Below are 23,268 nucleotides of genomic sequence, written 5' to 3' on the forward strand. Positions count from 1 at the left end.
GAATAAGGGAGACCAAAGAACTGACGCTTTTGAATTATGGTGTTGGTGAAGGATACTGAATATACCACGGACTGTCAAAAGAACAAACAAATCTGTCTTTGAAAAAATACAGCCAGAATGTTTCTTAGAAGAGAAATGGTGAGACTTCCTCTTATGTACTTTGGACATGTTATTAGGAGGGACCAATCCTTGGAGGACATCATGCTTCGTGAAGTAGAGGGTCAGCAAAAAGGGGAAGACAGACTGACACAGTGGCTGCAACAATGGGCTCAAACACAGCAAGGATCATGAGGATGGCGCAAGACCTGGCAGTGTTTTCCTTCTGTTGTACACAGGGTTGCTATGACTTGGAACCAACTTGATAGTACCCAACAACAACAACATATCATAGTCAAAGGATTAATTTCCGTATTTTATAAAGTTAATTAACTTTAAGTTGGTCATAATATTTCCTGGCAATTACACATCATTTCCCTAATCCTCTCATTCTCTGAAATGATTATTCCATACCTTTACCTTTCTAGTCACACTTGCAACGTTTCCTTGCCCACCCTCACTCAAAGTTAATGAGCCTGGCCTCACTGAGAAAACAGAAGCAATCAGAAGAGAATTTCCACATGTTTTCTTCATGTCTACCCAACTACCAGCTTCTGAACCTTTCTTTTACTTTCTGTGAATGAAACAAATGCCCACGCTCCTGGTTACAGTCATCTCCTCCACCAGCGCATGAGAATCCATCTTCTTTAGCTACTCAATAGCATTACTCCAGCACTTTCCCCATCTCTCTCATATCACCAATTTCTCTCACTATATTATTCCTATATGAGACATACACACTATACTCTGTCCAATCTTAACAAAACCCTCTCCTGGCACCTCTGTCCAGATAGGTTCCCATTTTTCTCATCTCTTTTATATCAAAATTCCTAAAAAATAGCCAATTCTTGCATTTCTAAGTCCTCTCCTCCCATTCTCTCTTAAACCCATTCCATTCAGGAATGTTTCCCTACCACTACTCCAAAACTACTGTGATCAATGTCACCATGACCTCCACATAGCTAAAATCAATGATCAATTCTGAGTTCTTATCTTACTACACCTCTCAGCAACATTACCATGGTTGACTACTCCTGCCTCCTGGAAACACTGGCTTCACTTGGCTTCTAGAATACCACACTCTCTTGGTTCTCCTCCTACCTCACTGGCCTCTCCTGTACTTTGCTTGCTTCTCGTCTGCTGTTTCATCTTCATCTTCTCAAGCTCTATAACTTGTAGTACTCCAGGGTTCTGTTCTTGATTCTTACTCTTCTCATTTGGTACTCTCAACTTTAAACACCTTCTCTATGCTGAAGACTCTTAAATTTATCATCACCAGCCCATACCTCCCTTTGAACTTCAAACTAGTGTATCGAACTGTCTCTTGGATATCTCCAAGAATATTGTCCAACAGGAATCTCAAACTTAACACTGCTCCTCCCCTACCTACCAGAAATAAACTTATTTTCCCATAATCTTTCACCTCAGTTACTTATAACTCAATCCTTCCAGTTACTCTGGTCCAAAGCCTTGGAGTTATATGTGAATCTTCTCTCCTTTGTTCTCTTTCTCTCTCTCACCACATATTCGATCTGTCTGTATTAAAATACATACATAATTTAACCACTTGTCACCATTTCTGCTACTACTATAACCCTAGTTCAAAGCACTACCCCTCTCACCTTGATTATTATAATACCCTGTCTCCCCTCTTATCCCCCTTTAGTCTAGTCTCAACACAAAAGGCAGACTGGTCCTATTAGAATATAAGTCTGATGAAGTCTGCTCAAAATTCTCCAATGGCTTGCCACTTTCATTCAGCGTAAAAGTGCTTACAAAGATCAACCAAGCCCTAATCCACTTGCCTCTCCACTATCATCGCTCTGCTCTTATTTCCTGCCGCAACTCTCCTTCACTGGACTCCAGCCACACTGGCCTTCTTATTACTCCTTGACATACAAGGTATACTTCCACCCCAGGCCCTTATCTTTGCTTTTCCTTTCTGCCTACAGTGCCTTTCCTCTAGATAACTTTCATGGCTTGCTCCCTTCACCTTCATGTTTTGCTCAAGTATTACTTTCTCAATGAGTCCTTCCCCGACCACCCAGTTAAACTGTACCTCTCCTTCCATACTTTGTTTTTCAGTGCAGTACTTATCACTTACTAATTTACCATGTAATTTGCGTACTTAATTTATGTCTCTCTTTCTTCACAATAGAATAAGCTCATAAGGGCAGAGATTTTTGTCCATTTTGTTCATTGTTCACTGATATATCTCCAATACCTAGAATAGTTACCAGCACATGGTAGTCATGCAAATATTTAATAAATGAGTAAATTAATAAAGTGATATAAAAAGCATCAAAACCCGGTAAGAACTGAACACATAATAGAAAAATGGGCAAATAATATGATCAGATAGTTCAAGGAAAATGAAACATAAATGGCTCTTAAACACATGAAAAGATGTTCAATCTCACAGATAATAAAAAAATTAAAATTAGGTATCATTTTTTTCACCTATTAAATTGGCAAATATATTAAAATTTATTAACAAGTTCTGTGGATGAGGCTTTGGCAAAACAGGCATACACATACATTGTTGGTGGGACTATAAACTGGCACAGCCTCTTTGGAGGGCAGTTGGCTCTACACATCAAAACTACAAATGCATACATCCTTAACCCAGGAATCCTTCTCAGAATTTATCCCACAGATACACTTGCACACATGCGAAATGACTTATGACAATGTTATTTACTGTCAAATGTTTGCAACAGTAAAGACTGGAAACATCTAAGTGCCTATCAACAGGGGACTGGTTAAAAAATTGGGGTACATATACAGTGTGCATTACTTGCAACTACAAAAAAGATAATGAGGAAGCTCTCTTTGTATTTATATTGGAAGCATCCAATATATACCAACCCCACTAACCCACTGTTGTCGAGTCGATTCCGACTCATAGATACTACTAAGTGAAATATGCCAAGTATGGAACAATGTGAATAGTATGCTTAGTTTTGTATATAAAGGAAGTAAACGTATATTAGTATTTTCTTGTATCAGCATAGAGAGACTCTGGAAAAACACAACACAAATGAAACCGACAATGCAGTTTCTCTGGAAGACAGATGGATCCTAGGTACACAGGGAACAGGGTGTATGTGAGACTGCATTACACATACTTTTTAGATTTTTGAACAATGTAGATTTATGACCTAGTCAAATAATTATATTAAAAAATCAGATTGAACTACAAAAAGAGAGAAAGAAAGAGAAGGGAGCTGCTATGCAAATTAATGATGCAAATAGACTTTTAGGAGGAATGCATAAATTACTTGAGGCAACATTTTTAAATGAACATGCTGTAACAAAAACATCCACCAAATAGTAAAGCTAATCCCCTAAGAACCTCCTGCAGATATTATTCTATAGGCCTGTTGTGAGTTACTCAAAGTATTTAAAAGTAGTAACATGATGCCTGTTTGAAAATATTTTAGAAGTCATATTTCCTACCGGCTTCTCAAATTGGCCCATATCCCAATTAGTTCAAACGGTGCTTTTCATGTGTGGTAAGTTCTATGACAAATCTCACAGTCTATTAATATTACTGTGTAGGGTGTTAACAGGTATGAAGAATGCATAGTGTGGTTTTTTCCTCCCCTACAACATATTAAAGGAAATTTCAAAAATCAAATTTCTTTAAATTACTTAAACAAATGTTTCCAATAAGGGGGCGAAAAAGACCATCAAATATTACAGCAATCAAGGCTTTTCAGCCATATAAGTTAGGTCATTAAAAACAAGTCTTACCGTACTTCAGCTGGTGTACTTGCAGAATAGGGATTTGCAGAACAAGCCAGAATTCTAATGACTGCTCCAGGATGATAGGTCTCCAGAACATGTACAGCTGTAGGATACACCTGTTGTTCAAAAGCAAGTTCCACATAGTCCTGGCTCTGAAAATTAGGTGGCGTCCTCTTGAATGGCAAGGAAGCACTAGGACACTGATCCCACCATGTTCCGTAAGTTCGAAACACAGCTGTCTGAGTGAAGTCACCAGAACTTGGGAATACATTTGGTACACCTGCCAGATTCCACATGGTATAGGACATACTATTCTCACTTCCATAATGGGAACTGAAATCCACTACTTCTTTGGCATACTGGACCACCTCTGCATTGAGAGGGGAAGTCCGGCTGTTTGATTCTATAGTCCTATGGCTGTTCATCATTTCTCCTCTTGTAGCTGTCCTGGCTCGGCGCCGAAGGCATATATAATAAAACATAGTCAGAACTGTTAACATGGGAAAGACTGGTGACATCTAGACGTGAATTATGAAGCTTCGAAAGGTCAGGTGTCCTCAGTACGATGCATGAGCTCTTTGAAGGATGTTCTAAAAAATGAATGGCTTGGTGAAGTAAAATAAATAAGCAGAAAAATGCATGGAAAAGGTAACTAACAGGCTTTTCCCCCAGTGTAATTTCCCAGGACAAAACTCCAAAAAAAACAAGTTTTAAACTGAAAATGTGAATCTCTGGAATAAAGAATTCATCTAATATATTTCTAAGAAAACTAAATATTATAAATGTATACAATTTTATGCCATATGAGAAACAAAACTGGTATTTAAGGCAATGGAAGATGTATGATCCAAAAAGATCTATTTCATACAAAATTGTACCCATCATTCAACAACCTAAATCCTTGAACTTTTAAAATTAAAATTTAGAACACATGGTGAACCACTAAAATGCTGCCGTAAATTCAGAAGAATTGCTGTAATTTCACATTTTAACAAATGATTTTCTATTAATTATTACTTTCTTCCAAACATGCTAAGTACAGATTTCATAATATGGGAATGTAGCTTTCTGGAGTTGACAGTTAATCCAGACTAACTAAATTAACTGCCTTACACATCACAGATCACCCGACAGTGTTTAATTTATAACTCTTAGCATTATTTGTTGGGGTAGTCCACTGCTGGCTGGCATCTGGTCTGTTGCCAGCTATACTTAGAAATCACTCACCCCAGATTGAATGGTCACAGGATACACAGAGGAAATGCAAAAGTTGGCACTCATCCATGTGGACTGAAATTTGCATTCTGACTTCAGGTACAAAGGCTGAAATATGACATTTTCTTACCTGTAAGACAAAAGTTTCAGAATATATTTTTATTTCCAACTTAAGAAGTCAAATACACCAAAAGATTATTATTATACATAGCCATTTATTAGACATAGTATTCAAATTGTAGCAGGTCACATTTTTCTGAACCTTGTAGACAATTTTGGGTAATTAATATTTTTAAATTTAGGACAAAATATAACAAAAATATAATAATGAATCCTTTCTATATAAAGGTCACAAACCCATAGCTTATGCATCAAACTATGTCTGTAGACACATTTTATTGGCATCAAACAGCTCTGTAAAATTTGAATTAGTTTGCAGCCTTTAACAATCAAGAGGAATCCATGAGAAGAGTCTTGCCTGAGCTCTCCCAGCAGCTGCCATTGTTCCCAGCCAACTCTACTAGCTTATAATCAGGCTTGGCTGCTGTCCACATTGAATAGGTGACTACTTGTCTATATAAATAAGAAATCAAACATACTTATTTTTGTACCTGTAAAGTCTTGAATTTAACTTCTCCTCCGTAAAAGAAGGAAAATGTATTAACTTTTATTTAATAGAGAAATATGTGAGCCTTCCAAAACTTTAGAATTAAGATTGCAAAATATGACTTGCATTAAAGGTCTTTCCCATTCAAATATCTCCAATGGCTTTCTCTAACCTACAAAATATAATCTAAATTCCTTGGCTTGGCATTTCAAGGCTCTATTCAAACTGGATCCATCTCTTCTTGTCTAACAATCAACCCAGTCAAGTTCTAATCGCCCTTCATATTTTAAGTCTCATTTCCTCTATCATTCCTTTTCCAACTACTTTATTCCACATAAGTACACTTTTTATGACTAATAAGGCTTACTCTCTGGAACCTACTGGTTTCCAGTTGTATCAGATCTATGTCCTAGCTCCACAAGAGTCGAGATTAGGAGTGCGTTTCTTAAAGGCGGGAATCTAGGCAAACATCTTTATTTTTCACAGTGCTAAGTGTATGTGTAGTAGGCATAAAATGTTTGGTATGTTGCTAGAATGGAGATAAGCAACCAAAAAAAAATTTTTTTATAAAAGTCTGGAAACATTTAAAATTATGTAACAACATCCCTCCACCTCTCAACCCCAGCCAAATTCAAACACAATGAAATGCTTAATAAAATGTAAATAAAGAGCTGAGCTTGAAACACACAAGGAAAACCCACAGCTGTGAGAAGCAGAGAAGAAACTCAAACAGAAACTAACTTGACTCATGGAACCAGTTATGGGCCTTAATGGTTAGAAGGGGGCTTTCTGCCACCCAAGCAGAGATTATTCCAAGTCATGGGTCACATTTGGAAGAACCTTCACAAAACCAAGTCTCAGGAAGCCTATCTAGGAAATCAGGAACTATGAAAACTGAACTTACTGGCCGGGAAGCTTGAGGAGGCATGACATCAACTGAGGCAATGGAGGGAGTCACTAGAGGGAAATTAGAACCCTATTAGGCATTGCCTTAGTTACCAGGTGCTGCTAAAACAGGAATACTTCAAGCGGGTGGCTTTAACAAACAAAAATGTATTTTCTCATAGTTTAGGAGGCTAGAAGTCCGCATTCAGGGCACCAGCTCTAAGAGAAGCCTTTCTCTGTCGGCTCTGGGGGAAGGTCCATGTCATCAATCTTCCCCTAGTCTAGGAGCTTCTCAGAGCTGGGACCCTGGGTTCAAAGAACATACGCTGCTCCAGGCTCTCCTTGCTTGGTGGTAATGAGGTCCTTCTCCTCTCTTCTTGCTTCTCTCTTTTATATCTCAAAAGAGATTGACTCAAGATACAACCTAATCCTGTAGATTGCAACCCTTCTCACAGGATAAATACATCAGATCACAAAATGGAGAACCACCACACAACACCAGGAATCATGGCCTAGCCAAGTTGACAAACATTTTTGAGGGACATAATTCAATCTGTAACAGGCATGTACCATGCATACAGTATGGACCTAAATTCACATTTCCTTCATGACTTAGGATCACTTCCCCCACCACAAGCAAGCCAAAAAAATATATAGTTTTAAGTAATTCCAAACACTTTAAACTTTAAGGTGTGGTAGGGACAAATGTAGAACCTCTTTGCAAGGATGCTTCCACAACCCAGAGCAGACTAAGCCCTCATAGAAGATGCATCACAGTTAAAAAAAAGAAAAAAAAATCACAGGACACAGGAGAAAATGAACCAAATGGAGGCAGTCAGTAAAGTCAGCAGATGCAGGAAATCTGTAACCCAAGAACAAGAAATAATAGAACAATCTGAATAAGACTTTGTCTGGAGAAGGGTAACAAAGCACCTATTAAAGTAAATAAGATCTTTCTGCAGCACATACTCCTAATGCTGATAAATCATGAGTCAATGAACCAGACTCCCCTCAGGACATGTAACACCGAGTGCTGAAGCACAGGTCATGTTACGGATGTGGGGAAAAACAATTATCTAGTTATATCACTTCTTTATTCAAACTGTTCACCTACCACGAGTACAAACCTGTCAAAATTTTTTTTACAACTACAAAAATCTCTAATCCTTAGCACCAAAATTTGAGATACAGCTTTTTCTCTTAAAATACATACTTTATTTCAAAATAGGCCTCCAGGTAAATTTAAATGGGTCATTTTCCAAAAATAAGTTACTTGGTCCTTTTCTTTCTTAAAAGAAAAAGAACCAGTGACATACAGTAGCCCCCCCTTATCTGTGGTTTCATTACCCGTGGTCAGCCCCAGTTCTAAAGTGTTAAACGAGTAGCATAATAAAATCTCGAACCCGGAGACCACATTCACATAACTTTTATTACAGCATGTTGTTATAATTGTTCTATCTTATTAATACTGTTGTCAATCTCTTACTGTACCTAATTTATAAATTAAACTTTATCATCGGTATGGATGCACAGGACAATAGGGTTCAGTATTATCCGCGGTTGCAGGCATCCACAGGAGTCTTAGAATGAATCCCCTGCAAATAAAGGGGGACTGCTGTAGAGCTAAACTGTAAAAATAAATCTAGGAAATAAAGAACAACTAAATAACAAGCACCTGACTTAATGGACAGATCAGCTAAATTGGAAGACTGGATGTTGTATTCCTGGGGATCACCATGGGAAGGACAGAAAACTGTTTGCCAAGATGGATGGATAAGTTTCACTGTATAATCTTTGTACATCATTTCTTACTCTATAATCTATGAACTGCTTCAACTAAGCTCCTTCCACTTTCTTTCTAAAACCGTATTAATCATAAGAGTAAAGCAGTTTTATAAAACCAAGGAAACATCTACAAAATATTATTCATGTGAGCTTTTCTAATCATTTTTGGCAAAATGAAGATTAAGACAAATTGTGAAAATCAAATTCTGTTTGACATACCAAGCCACAAGATTTATAACTATTTACCAGGTGGCTTTTACTATTGTGGGTTAGCAGGTAATATTAAATACATTAAGACTGTCATATGGGTTATACAATTTTTAAGTTGTTTTAAAGTTAAATAAAAACTTTTGAAGTAAAATTTTACATTGTGGCAACATACGTGAGTTATAAATTATAAAGAAATGTACATATGTGTTCTACGTTCATAGTTTAGTACAGAAGAGAAACGCAAAATGGATGCTTCGTTTTTTCTAACTATGGATAAGTGTAATTTTGAGAGTTAATTTTCTGTGAGATAAAGCTAAAAATGATAAAAGAAATTTTTTTTTGAAAGAAGAGCAGTGTAAGAATCAATATATTTATTCTTTTCCCTACAGTCTTATTCAATATAACAGAATCTAAAACCTGTTTTTGAAAGTAAATAAGGCATAGAAATAAAAAAGCGAAATGTGTAAACCTATTGTTAACACCCTTCATTGATTCTAAACTCCTTCACAATCTACTAAGATGATACACAGAAGCGTTTTGGGGGTGGGGAAGAGCATATGGAGAAGAAAGGATAGCTCCCTCTACTTTTCCCTGGGAAGTGAAGCTGAAAGGGGGAGCAGTGCCATTGTCTCAGGACTCATATGGGCAACAACAACCAATGCAGAAAGTCCAAATTGTCCATGTATGTACTGTCTGGACTTTTGCAAAAGTGTGGAGGTGATTTGGGATAACCAATGAACATCCCAATGGGCAATAAACAAAACGTAAAAGATACAATAACTCTATTTTATGAGGAGAATGGGAATCAAAGACAAAAAGATTTTGGTCCCACTTGACACAATAAATATCAAATTTGTCCAAGAGGATGATTATAAAATAAACCTTTCAAGAGGTACTTTCTCTTCCAGTTTATTCAAAAAGCTACTTTATAGACTCTCACAACATTTTTAAAAAAAACAAAAAACATTATTTCCTATCTAACAAAAAGTCAAAATTAGAAATAGGGTGGTCTTTATTAGCTGCTTAATCCAATCAGTAATCAACAATGATTATGGGTTGGGAAAGTCTCCACAACACACTGATCTTTTATACTAGCATAATCTAGGAATATGAAACAACCCTTTTTATTTGTATCATGAGACTTTCATACTCCTTGGGAAACAACTTGCTTTATACATGATTTTATTATAATACAACTTTATTTTCAACCACATCTTTCATATTATAAAATGCTTAACAAAGTTAAATAATACAATTACAAGGAAAGCTGTAACAGTGGAAAAGAGAAATTAAGAGGTATAGACAAGGGAGAACATATGTTTACCACTGAGATTTGAAGTGAGATGGGGAGTCGATGAGGCGGAGAGAAGCAGGATGGCAGGAACTGCAGAGAAGATGGTTTGTGCTTCTGCAGAGGTAAGGGGAGGAAGGAAAAGGGCTCTTTGTGAAATAAACAAAGGGAGGCAATGAGAATGAATCAGAGCCAGGACAAGGAAAAGGCTAGGTTGTGGATTGTGATTTTCATGCAACCTGGATGATAATTTTCTTTCAAATCTGGATAACAATTTTAAAACTCAAAAGAGGATTCTCAACTTATATTAAAGTAAAAAGACATGGAAAAAAGATATGACAGACAATAAAGAAGCACAGTCATATTTTGAAAGAAAGTAGTAACACAATTCTCACTTGCAAAATAGTCTACAAAGACATGCTAATAAGTGATAGAGAAAGTAAGGGTTGAGATAGCTTTGCAGGATAGCACCAATATGCAACAGAGTGCATAAGATTGTGGCAAATCAAGAAAAAAAGGCCAAACCTTAAATGTTATAATTCATGAATCCTGCTGAAACTGATCAAAAGACACTATTTTGAGAAAAGGGCTTTTTGGGTAGAATCTAAAAATGAAGATATGGGGGAATGGAGGAAAATATCAATGAAGAGTGGAACTGTACCTTAATTTGGTGCAGCATCTGACATAGTCAGCCCCTCTCCTAGTCTTTCCCCTCCAGGCTTCTATACCACCACATGCTCTTAGATCTCCTCCTTCTTCTCAACCTCCTTCCTGGGTCATCTTCCTCCTCATGTCTTTTAAATATATAAGGGTACCATTACAGGAAGGCCTTTTTGATGACATGATATATGAGGACGTTCCCCCTACCTTTGCACTGGTCTATCTCCCTCTCCCTTGCACTGCCACACCCGAACCCTTGCTGTAGACCCACCAGAATATCTGTGCCCTCAACAGTACTTATGCTTTCACACATCAACATCTTCAAGTCGTCAGTTGAGGCTGGGTGGCTCTGGAATGGCCTCTCTTTCTCTGCTCACTGCTTGGCATACTCTCATTCATCCTTCAATGTCAGGTTCATACCTTAATTCACACCATATTCACTACCCACTTTTCCTTTGCTCTTACATTTTGTGTGCCATTTCAGTTATCTGCTGTCTTAGGCTGGGTTCTCCAGAGAAACAAAATCAGTGAAGTGTGTGTGTGTGTGTATGTAAAAATGTATACATATACATATATAAAGAGAGAGAGATTTATCTTAAGAAAATGGCTCATGCAGTTGTAGAGGCTGACAAGTCCCAAGTCCGTGGGTCAGACATCAGGCAGGATGCTTCTCCTGACTCACGTAGCTGCAGGGGCTGACAGACTCAAAATCGGCAGGTCAGATGGCAGGCTGCTGGCTCACAGGCTGTAGAGGCTAATGAATCCAAGATTAGTGGGTAAGACAGGCAAGAATGCCAAGAACTGGAGGTCAGATGATGACGAGCCAGATGCAGGGTGCCAAGCAAGAGGAAGCTTTGTCCCCGCGTCTGTATATATACTGGATGCAGGCCACATCCCCAAAGAAACTTCCCTTACAACTGATTTGCAGATCACATCTTGGAGTATTTCCACATCATTACATAACTGTCAAACCACTGAGAATCACAGTGCAGACAATATATTTCTCTACCCCAATACACTATGAATTCCTCAAGTTCAGAGAATGTGCCTTCATTATAACCATACGCTTGGGGCCTAACACATCATATACGCTCAATAAACATTTGTTCTATTTTTGGGATCAAGCCTGGCAGAGTAGATGGCATGAAGAGAATTAAAATAAATGAGCTTAAAATCAGCACCAGAAACTAAATCTATGACTCTTCAAGGTAAAGCACATGTAGACCAAAAAATGAAGCAAAAAAGTTTCATATCTTGATATAGAGAAAAAGAAGGAAAAAAAATGGATAATAAAAACTGAAACACAGTAGGTAAGAATCAAATGTAAGAACTTCTCTGAAGCCATCCAGGAAGGAATAGTATACATATTGAAATCTGACTGTTCAAAGAGAATATAAAAAAGTGGTAACTTTTATTAGTACAAAAGAAGTCACTGAATACATAAGAGAGACTTGACTCTGGCCACAAAGACACTCTGATTGAAATTAAAGATTGATTCATGAGAAAGATGATTGGAGAGGTAAAAGAAAACTATTTCTTCAAATACAATGATTTTTTAACACTCCAAATCTATATTAAGACCATAGGTTGATTATGGAGAACTGGAAAAGGTATGGGAGAAAAAGAAGTTCCTTAAGAAAAAGGGGAGGTGGGAGAGATAACCTAAGAGCAAGAAGAGACAGGCCAAGAGAGGTGATAATATAAGAGCAAGGACAAAAAAAGACAGGCTAATATCATTCTGGTGTTAGATACATTGGTGAAGAGCAAAGGCTGAGTGTTAGCAAAAGCATTTTTTTTTCTTCATCATAACTATTTACCTTCCCATTGTACTATACGCTTAAAACTAATACATTATAAAAATGTAAGTGTCAGTCAGGAAACTACTGGGGCTGGTATCTTATCACTTTATGTGTGCCCTCTTCCTCTAAGTAAATTCTCCTCCAGTTAAAACATGTCTATTATATTTTTTAATTAATAAGGATCTGATGCAAAATAAATGGGTGGAATTCTTCACTGAACCAAGTGAATCAACAGGAATAAAACAGCCTCCTGTCTGGTCTCAAAGGTTCTTGAAAATCTAGGCAAATGAATCAGAAGGGAGATAGCAGGAGATCCAGCCAGGAAGAGGCCCCAACGCTCTAGATGCAGATAACCAAGATGTAAGTACAAGAAGTTAAGGATAGTCTATAACGCAGTTACCACATGAGCAGCAAAGATGCTCAGGCCTGGATGCTGAAAGGGTGTAATGTGTCTGGAAGCCTGAACTTATCCAAAAAACAAAAACTGCCCTAAAGAAATTAGCAAGAGAACAAGTAATGAAAATGCACAGGGGAAAAGCGAAGTAAAAGGGGATGGGTGATGAAGAAAGAAGTAAAGCCCAAAAGGACTAAAGGCAGAGGGATAATCTTGAAAACCAGAGATGTAAACATCATCCTTCCCTCTTCCAAGAATCCTGGTAGAGCTCGAAAATGCAAAGTTGTGACAGAAAAAGTCTGGAACACAGCAGGCTCTTCAAAAACTTCTGCTAAGTTGGTGAACAAACGGCAGTGACTAAGCCAAAGAATTCAGGCTAGGAATAAACTTGTCGGAAAAAGAGATAAGATTTAGAATCAATTTAACCTAGAAATTGATAACAGGTCATTCTACAGATCTTAGAAGAAATACAACCAGAAAGTTTCTTAGAGTGAGGATGGCAAGGCTGTGATTCGCTTACTTTGCCAACGCCATCAGGAAAAAAACCAATCACCAGAAAAGGACATCATGTTTGCTAAAGTAGAAGGCCAATGAAAAGGAGGAAAACCTTCAATGAGAGGAGCCTTGGTAGTGCAGTAGTTAAGAGGTATGGCTGCTAACCAAAAGGTCAGCAGTTCAAATCCACCGGCCACTCCTTGGAAACCCTATGGGGCAGTTCTACTCTGTCCTATAGGATCACTATGAGTCAGAATCAACTCGAAGGCAACAGGTTTTTTTCCTTAATGAGATGGATTGACACAATAGCTGCAATAATGGACTCAAACAATCATGAGGATGGCATTCTGTTACGCATAAGGTCACCATGAGTCAGAGCTGACTGGATGGCAACTAACAAAAATTCGACAGAATGACTTCTCTTTTCTTTTTCTGTCCTAGACTGTCTAAAAAGCATATCTAAATTTCTGAAATATGTCCAATACAATTATTAGTAGCAAAAAAGCAAGAAAAGGAATTACAGGAGTCAGTGCTTTAAAAAAGAACTGGCTTTAAAAAACAAAAGAGCAGTGCTGTAGGATGAATGAATGATGATTTTCTGACACAAACCAAAAAAACCAAACCTGTTGCCATCAAATTGGTTCCAACTCACAGCAACCCTACAGGACAGAGAACTGCCCCATAGGGTTTCCAAGGAGTGGCTGGTGGATTTGAACTGCAATCTTTTGGTTAGCAGCTTACCACTTAACCACTGCGCCACCAGGACTCCTTTCTGACACAATGAAGATGGAAATCCTCTTCTTGTCCTAGGTACTATCTCACAAATTGACAAGGAAGGGCATGTTTCAAATTACACAAGGTATAATATAAGGCACCACAGATACAGATGTCACAGGCTACTACGACATCTATATTTTCCCTTTTCTCTTCATCATTTAATGATGGGTAATAAACCATCTAAATGGAAGAACTGTGAATTTAGAAAAACCTTAAGCCTTTAGCAGATACATAAGGTGTATTTAACTAAAAGTTGAAATATTAAAAACTAAGGATATATGGTTGAGGGTAATTTTTACGGACCTAATGAAGACAGAAAAAAAGTTACCTCCATCTAGCTATTAAGATCATACTAATCATGTGAATTTATATTAGCCAAATACTGGCTATACATCTTTGTATGTTGAAACAAAGAACAGTTCACCTAATAAAAATACACTGAATTCACAGTTAGCCTTCCTAACAAAAACTCAAGTACAATATCACAGGGATGTCATTACTAGCCATTTAGGCTAAAAGGGCAAATTACAAAAAATGGTGTACTATTAACTTCGGTTATAATTTACATTCCAAAAATGTATCCCATTTTAAGCATAGAGTTCAATGACCCATATAGCCATCACCAAAATCAAAATATAGAACATTTCCATCAGTCCAAAGGGTTCCCTGGTGCCCTGGTTATCCCTTCTCAATGAATTCACTCCCTCATCCATTCCCTGCACCAGGCAAACACTGATCTTTTTGTCACTACGTATCAGACTGTCATTTATTCTAGAGTTTCATATAAATGGAACAACTCTTTTGTGGCTAATTTTTCTTAGCATATCTTTGAGACATACATACATCAGTAGTTTGCTCCTATTACTGAATTATGGATATATCTATTCGTTTGTAGATGGACATTCAGGTTGTTACTAGTTTTTGCCCATTGTGAATAAAGCTGAATGGATGTATGGATGTATCTATTCATTTGTTGATGGACATTCAGGTTGTTACTAGTTTTTGTCCGTTGTGAATAAAGCTGAATGAATATTAACGTACAAGTAATTTCATTCGGGTGAATACCAGGTTGTGGGATTGCTGGGTCTTGTGTAAATGTACGTCTAACTTTAAAAGAAACTACCAAATCCTTTGAGAATGGCTGTACCATTTCACACTTCCACCAGCAATGTATGAGGGTTCAGTTGCTCCACATCTTCACCTATCAGTTGGTATTTTCAGTCTTTAGCCATTCTAGTAGGTGGGTGGAGCCCTGGTGGTGCCGTGCTTAAGAGCTCGGCTGCAGACCAAAAGGTCGGCAGTTAGAATTCACCAGTCTCTCCTTGGAAACTCTATGGGGAAGCTCTACTCTGTCCTATAGATCCAGTATGAACCGGAATCAATTCGGTAGCACCAGGTTTGGTTTGCTTTAGTAGGTGGGTGGTGGCACCTCATGGTTTTAAATTGTATTTTTCAATTGGCAAATGAACGTAGCACCTTTTTACATGCTTGTCATTTGTATTTTCTTTAGTTAAATGTCTATTTTGCCCATATTTTGTATCAGACTTTGTTTCCTTATTATTTGAGTTCATGTTTTTGTTTTTGTCATATTTTCTAGATATAAGCTCTTCATCACATATACGTTCTACATTTTCTCCCAAACAGTGCTTGCTTTTTCATTTTCATGATATTATCTTTTAAAGAGGAAAAGTTTCTGACTTTTATTAAGCACAATTTATCATGTTTTTTCTTGTATGGTATATTTTTATGTGTCCAATCTAAGAACTCTTGGCCTAGCCCAAGGTCACAAAGATTTTCTATTTTTTTCCTACAAATTTTATAGTTTTAGTTCTTACATTAAATCTATAACCTACCTCAATTTTGTGTATGGTATGAAGTTTTTTTTTTTTTTGCATATACTTTTTTATTTTCCTATCTCTTCTTTTAGATTGACTTAATTTTTATTGTTCTATTTTTATCTCCACTATTGGTCTTGTTTAATTTCTTCTCTCAGCAATGTTTTGTATTTTCAATGTACAAGTCTTACAAATATTTTGTTACATTTATGCCTAATTATTTCATGTTTTTAATGCTACTGTAACCTTTTTTAAGTTTTAGTTGTTCACTACTAGTATACAGAAATATAGTTGGTTTTTGTACACAGTCACGTGTCACTTAATGTTCGTGATACATCCCGTGAAAAAGGACATCTTGGATTTTGTGTGAACACCATACTATACACAGACAGTCCCCAGATTACAAAGGAGTTCCAATCCTACGTCTGTATTTAAGTTGAATTTGTACATAGGTTGGAACAGTTAGGTATAGTTCGTATCTAACATCAGTCAAAGGTTTGTCTTCGTATATACTATATAGTGTACCTTTCTATGCATAAAAAAATTAAAGAAACACTTCCAAATACACTAAAACATCTTTAAAATACTATGGTAACAGTAATAATAATGTTTTGATGCACACTGCAAAGTGGTGCCCATTTGTTATTATGAACCATTGTATGTATCTCAAATTTTTAATACAATAGGCTTTAAGGGGGTTGGTTTGTAACTATGGGTTGTACTTAAATAGGACATTTGTAACCTGGGGACCAAGGACGTAAATGTGGTCAGATATCGCCTGAACGGATGTTATGTAGCATGACTGTAATGATTTTGTATTCTGCGTAGATAAAAACAGTCTTAGATACACAAGCACATGAAGTGCAGTCTCAGTCACACAAAATGCTTCGTGTCAAATAAGTCACACACAACATGCTGAGAAACTCCACAAATTCGCTATTTCGTGAAATGTCATTTTTGTTCTGAATCTCTACCTAGGAGCAATAAAATGCTCTAATAATCATAGAGATTCTTTTATTCACTCATGCAAGTTCTGATGGCGTATTAAAAGTACAGAGTGCTCAGTGTGCAGAGTAGGGAAAAGGAAACGTCTCACTCACACATACATTTTTAAAATGTACCAACAAAAGTCATTATCTATATACACGCAAGAAAATAGAAAAAAATAGAATACGTGTTGGTCATTACTTGTAAATTAAATTATCTTACACTTGTTTATTAAATAATGCAAGCAAAAATCTATGAGTAAGAATTTGACAGCATGAAACATACAAATATCAGACAAATCTGACAGTGTCTTTGGTAACAGTTTTAGATACTTCAGACCAGTGGAAAGAATGTATATAGTAGACTTAGAATTATCAATTTCTAAAATGGAACTGAGTAATAAGCTATCATTAAAAACATGAAAATATAGTTGCAGATACACCAAGCTGGCCATCAGCTGAATATATTTTTAAAACCTGAAACATTTTACTCAAGAGTGGTATTAAACTTAGTTTCACAAGGGTCAATCCTGGGACAGATAGAATTTATTATCTTAAACCTGGGAACAGGTAATCACAGAGTAATCACATTTTAAGATGATACCACATCAGATGCTGCAAACACTGCCAGGGAGAATGCAAACTGGTATAACCACTTTGAAAACAGTTTGGTAGTTTACTATAAAATTCAAAAGATCTTTACCAAATGATCCAAGAATCCCACTCCTAGGTATTTAGCTGAACGTACTGAAAATCTGCATTCAAATAAAAGCTTATATACAAATGTGTACAGCAGCTTTATGCATAATCACCCCAAACTGGAAACATCCAAGATGTCCTTCAATACATGAATGCATAAATAATGGTGTATCTGTACAACGAAGTAATACTCAGTAATAAATAGAAACGAACTACTGATTCAGGAAATAGCACAGACGAATCTTGAATGCATTTTGCTAAGTGAAAGAAGCCAGATCCCAAAGCTTCCGTATTATGATTTCATTTATATGATACTTCTCAAAAGGCCAAACTATAGGGAAGGGAAACAAATTAGTGGTTGCCACGGGGTAGAGGAGGAGAGAGGAGTTAACTGCACTAACTACAAAGGGGCTGCACAAAGGAATTTTTTGGGTGAGGGAACTGTTCTGTATACTTTATCTTTAGTCTTCATTTGTTTTGGACCAAATGATGAGTCAAGTTAGAGATATAATGCCCTTGTTTATGGGTATCCTTGTTTATTTGTTTTCAACCAGCATACTCTAAAGGACATCTACCAGTTGGCATGTCCTAATATTTGGAAAATCAAGTCCCACTTCTCTATAGCACCAAACTATAAGGATCAATCCAAACTGAGTTATTATCAGATCTGTTCCTCTCTGTTCCACTTCTGTTCTGACACCAGATACACATGCAACATTTCTTCCTCTGACTCTAACCACCCGGAATTAGGTCAGACCTCACAAGTTAAAGGGCACAGTCCTCTAGACTACCAAGTCTGCCCAAGACCTCAGATGCCAGCTGCAAGCTTGGGTATACCCACAACACCCTCACTTTTGACCTGCTGGCTACAAATTTGGGGTTTTCTCAATACCCTTTCAGGATGCCACCATAAATTCAGGGGTCCCCAGCCTTCTCTCTTCTGACCTATTGGTTCTCACTACTTCCTTGGGCTTGATAATTCACTAGAAGGACTCATAGAACTCAGGAAAGCACTATACTTACAATTACAGTTTTACTAAAGCAAAAAGGATACAAATGAAGATGCATTGGCAAGGTCTGGAAGGGTACCCTACAAACTCATTCCCCTCCCACATGCACCAACGTCTATTACCAAGCCCTCAAAACTTCTATGTCCAGAGCCTTTGCTTGTTGTTGTTAGCTGCCATCGAGTTGATTCTGACTCACAGTGACCCCATATATAGAGAGTAGAACTGCTCCATAGGGTTTTCAAGGCTGTGAACTCTTGGAAGCAGACTGCCAGGCCTATCTCTGAGTGGCTCTGGACTGCCAATCTTTTGGCTAGTAGTCGAGCACTTAGCCATCTATGCCACCCAGACACTCCCTACAGCCTTTATTGGGGCCTCATCATGTATGTTTGATATATTGAATAATGTCCTCTTCTCAGATCAGCTGATATCAGCTGTGGGTCTTCCTGCCCTGGCCAGCCCCCACCTGAATCACCTTGTATTAGCTTAAATCCTCAGGTATGGCCTGGAGGCCTCATGAAAGATACCTCAGTCACTGAGGAAATTCCAACATTTTATAGGTTCTCTCTCAGGAATTAAGGAAAAGACAAAATCCTTTGGGTAGAGTTAAATTCTTTACTCCACACCTACCCACTCATCATGCCCAAGGCAAAGCCTGTTCAAGAACCCCAATCACTCACCTGACACTGACCCTCATGATTTCAGAAGGATTCCAGACCAGAAACAAATTAGTCAAGATGGATCTGCATGTTATACATGAGTGAAGTTAGCCATCTTACAGACAACTGAAACGTTTCAACAAACAGATGCAGCGCTGGAAGTATTCATTCGTCTATGCCGAGAAATCTGGAAGACAGCTACCTTGCCAACCAACTGGAAAATATCCATACTTCTGCCCATCCCAAAGAAAGGTAATCCAACAGAATGAGGAAATTATTGAACAATATCATTAATAGCACACACAAGTAAAACTCTGCTGAAGATCATTCAAAAGCAGTTGCAGCAGTACATCAACAGGGAACTGACAAAAATTCAAGTCGGATTCAGAAGAGGACATGGAACAAGGGATATCATTGCTGATGTCAGATGAATCTTGGCTGAAAGCAGAGAACACCTGAAAGATGTTTACCTGTGTTTTATTGACTATGCAAAGGCATTTCACTGTGTGGATCATGACAAATTATGGATAACATTGCAAAGAATGAGAATTCCAGAACACTTAATTGTGCTCATGCAGAAGCTGTACATTGACCAAGAGGCAGTTGTTTGGACAGAACGAGGGGATACTGAGTGGTTTAAAGTCAGGGAAGGTGTGCGTCAGGATTGTATCCTTTCACCATACTTATTCAATCTGTATGCCAAGCAAATAATCCGAGAAGCCGGACTATTTGAAGAACGCGTCATCAGGATCAGGTGAGGACTCGTGACACAACCTTGTTTGCTAAAAGTGAAAAGGACTTGAAGCAAGATCAAAGACCACAGCCTTCAGTATGGATTATACTTCAACATGAAGAAAATAAAAATCCTCACAACTGGATCAATAAGCAACTTCAGGATAAATGGAAAAAACACTGAAGTCATCAAGGATTTCATTTAAAGTGGATCCACAATCAATGCCCAGGGAAGCAGTAGTCAAGAAATCAAAAGATGCATTGCACTGGGCAAATCTACTGCAAAAGACCTCTTTATTCATTCAAAAGCAAAGATATCACTTTAAGGGCTAAGGTGTGCCTGAACCAAGCCGTTGTGTTGTCAATCGCCTTGTATGCATGCAAGAGCTGGACAGTGAATAAGGAAGACCTAAGAAGAACTGAATATACCGTGGACTGCCAGAAGAAAGAACAAATCTGTCCTGGAAGAGGTACGGCCAGAATGCTCCCTAGAAGCAAGGATGGTGAGACTTTGTCTCCCATATCTTGGACATGTTATCAGGAGAGACCAGTTCCTGGAGAAGGACATCATGCTTAGTAGAGGGTCAGCAAAAAAGAGGAAGACCCTCAACAAGATGGACTGACACAGTGGCTGCAACAAGGGGCTCCAGGAGAACAACAACTGCAAGGATAAGGCAGGACAGGGCAGTGTTTCATTCTGCTGTACTCCGGGTTGCTATGAGTTGGAACCAACTGGACAGCACCTAACAACAACAAACAATTAAAGGAAATGGTCTTCAATAAAAGTGAATGCAAACATTAGTTGAAAAATAATTATTATCCTTAGTGTGCTGACACGGTGTGTTGTTATCAGCTGCTGTGGAGTCCGCCCAGACTCATGGCGACCCCACTGTCTCAGTTATCTAGTGGCACTAAAACAGAAATACCACAAGTGGATGGCTTTAGCAAACAGAAATTTTATTCTCTTGCAGTCTAGGAGTCTAGAAGTCCAAATTCAGGGTGCCAGCTCCAGGGAAAGGCTTTCTCTCTCTGTCAGCTCTGGGGGAAGGTCCTTGTCATCAACCTTCCTTTGGGTCTAGGAGTTTCTCAGTGCAGGGACCCCGGGGTCCAAAGGATGCGCTCTTCTCCTGGCCCTTCTTTCTTGGTGGTATGAGGTCCCTCTCTTCTCTGCTCACTTCTTTTGTATCTCAAGAGCTTGACTCAAGACACAACCTAATCCTGTAAACTGCATCCCTCCTCATTAACATTATATAGGTTAGGATTTATAATACACAGGAAAACTGTATCAGGTCACAAAATGGGGGAGAGCCACACAATACTGGAAATCATGGCCTAGCCAAGCTGACACATTTTGGAGGGACACGATTGAATCCAATAACACCCAGGAACAATGGGATCGGACTGTTGTGACTCACGTGGTTTTCGTGAGTTGATTTTTTAGAAGTAGATTGCCAGACCTTTCTTCCTAGTCTCAGTCTGGAGGCTCCTGTTCAGCATCACAGCAACACACAAACCTCCACTGACAGACAGGTGGTGGCGCATTTGAGGTACACTGGCCAGGAATCTATCCCAGGTCCCCGTACGGGAGATAAGAATTCTACTACTGAACCACTACTGCCCTCACGAATCCCCCCAAAATAGAGATCAGTACTCAAAAAAGAAATGTGAAAAGAAGAATCCAATTTAATAAACAATTAAAATGACTACTATGAGGTACCATCATCCACCTGTCAGTTTATCATACATGGTGGCTTGGTGCTACCATTCCAAATACCAGCAGGGTCACCATGGTGGAGAGGTTTCTGCAGAACATCCAGTCTAAGACATACTAGGAAAGAAAGGCTAGCGATCTACTTCACAAAGTCAGCCAATGAAAACCCTACTGATCACGACAAATTATTATGCTGGAAGATGAGCCCCCTAGGTTGCAAGGCACTCAAAATACAGTGTCTGCAAAATAGCCTTGTGCACACCAGTCAGCCTGAAGACGCCACAGAATCTGACAACGTTTTGTTCTGATGTACATCAGTGGGACCCCACGCCACGTAACAAGCCACAACTATGGGGTAATTCATATTGTGACTAGAAAGACAAGTACACTGCACCTTTCCCCCAAAAACTTAATAAAGGACTAGGTGAGCGTTGACGTGTCTGGATAATCTCCCTCTACTCATCCAATGGATACAATATATAGTATAGAAGGAGAGAAGATGAAGTGAGCTTGAAGGAAAAAATGAGTTTAGGAAATTGCACAGTGCAAGGAGGAATCAGTAAGACAAGCTGTGTTCTTCACCTGAACAGAGATGCCAGCAACTGGTGTTAATGAGTCCTCCAGGGCATAAAGCCAGACAGAGACACAACTACCTGACCACAGGTTTATGCATATTTTTCTAATTATTTGTATTAATTCGATAAGCGAATGCATCCCAAGGCTTTGTGGCAATAAGCATTTGGGAAACCATTAATGAAATCCAAAACCACCGGCCCTGCAAACATCCTGACAAGCAGATCAAGTGGGTGGTCATCATCATCTAACACACCCCTAAACATAGAAACAAGCTTGCAGCCAGGAACTGTGTGGCAACTCTGAGGAAACAACACACGGGCCAGGTTAGAAAAAACCATACTGTGTTAACAGGAAGTCAACAGGCACATGAGCAACAAGTATACAGACGACAGGCAGGTGGCCGACTGCACCGCGGGCGGGTCTGGGCTAACTGCAGAGTTCGCGCTGGAAACAACCCTGCGCCACGCGCGGACGCCGGGGCCGGGCCTCGCGCCCTGCAGGCGGACTAGTGCAGAGAAGCAAAGCCCAAGACACGTACGCTGTTTTCCGGGTCTCGGGCAAGCGCGGCCGGGCGGCACGGAGAGGCAGCCGGCGGAGGCCTGGGCCCGGCGCCCAGGCTCCCGGAGCGCGCCGCCCCGCCCCCAGCACCGAAGGAAGAAGACGGAGACACGCAGAAGGGAGAAGTCAAGTCAGGACCGTACCCTGCAGGGTCCGGGGAAGGCGCGCGCCGCGGGCTTCACCAGCGACCTGACGGCACCGGGAGGCCCGGGCGCGGGGGGCGGCTCCCAGACTCCCGCGCTTCGGCGCGGGCGCTTGCGAGCAAGCCCAGCGCCACCCGGAAGGAAGAGGCAGAGGCCCGAGGAGGGGCGGGGCCGGGAAGGAGGTCGGGCTCCGCTGGGCCGACGGTGCTTCGGCTCTGGCCCGCCCGCTCCAAGGCCGAGGGCGGAGCTTCTTTCTGGCCTCCGTTGCCCTACAAATTGCACAGTTACTCCACCGCGGGCAGTGGTTGCAGATCCTTGGCGAAATAATTTCTCCCTAGTTTAGCGCCAGCCCATTTGTGGGCTGTTAGCGTTTCTTCATTCCAGAGTTGGTGGATCAG

The 23,268-nt window shown here is 39.2% G+C and overlaps 1 protein-coding gene across 3 annotated transcripts in view; it reads right to left on the reverse strand.

Moving 5' to 3' along the window:
• FBXL4 (F-box and leucine rich repeat protein 4) overlaps positions 1 to 22,993 on the reverse strand; it is a 103,603-nt gene extending 80,610 nt beyond the window's left edge. The window contains exons 1-3 of one of the 3 annotated variants that reach the window (XM_010602494.3): positions 22,871 to 22,993; positions 5,074 to 5,191; positions 3,853 to 4,436 (exon numbers count right to left, since the gene is read on the reverse strand). In XM_010602494.3, coding sequence (XP_010600796.2) covers positions 3,853 to 4,364 — 512 coding nt within the window. In that variant the 5' untranslated portion in view covers positions 4,365 to 4,436; positions 5,074 to 5,191; positions 22,871 to 22,993. Of the gene's footprint in view, positions 1 to 3,852; positions 4,437 to 5,073; positions 5,192 to 22,707; positions 22,798 to 22,870 lie in introns of those variants that run through there. The other 2 variants (XM_003404330.4, XM_023543641.2) reach the window with 2 other exon arrangements.
• Positions 22,994 to 23,268: the final 275 nt, after the last annotated feature.

Source organism: Loxodonta africana, chromosome 1 (assembly GCF_030014295.1).
Source record: "Loxodonta africana isolate mLoxAfr1 chromosome 1, mLoxAfr1.hap2, whole genome shotgun sequence".
NCBI classification, from domain to species: domain Eukaryota; kingdom Metazoa; phylum Chordata; class Mammalia; order Proboscidea; family Elephantidae; genus Loxodonta; species Loxodonta africana.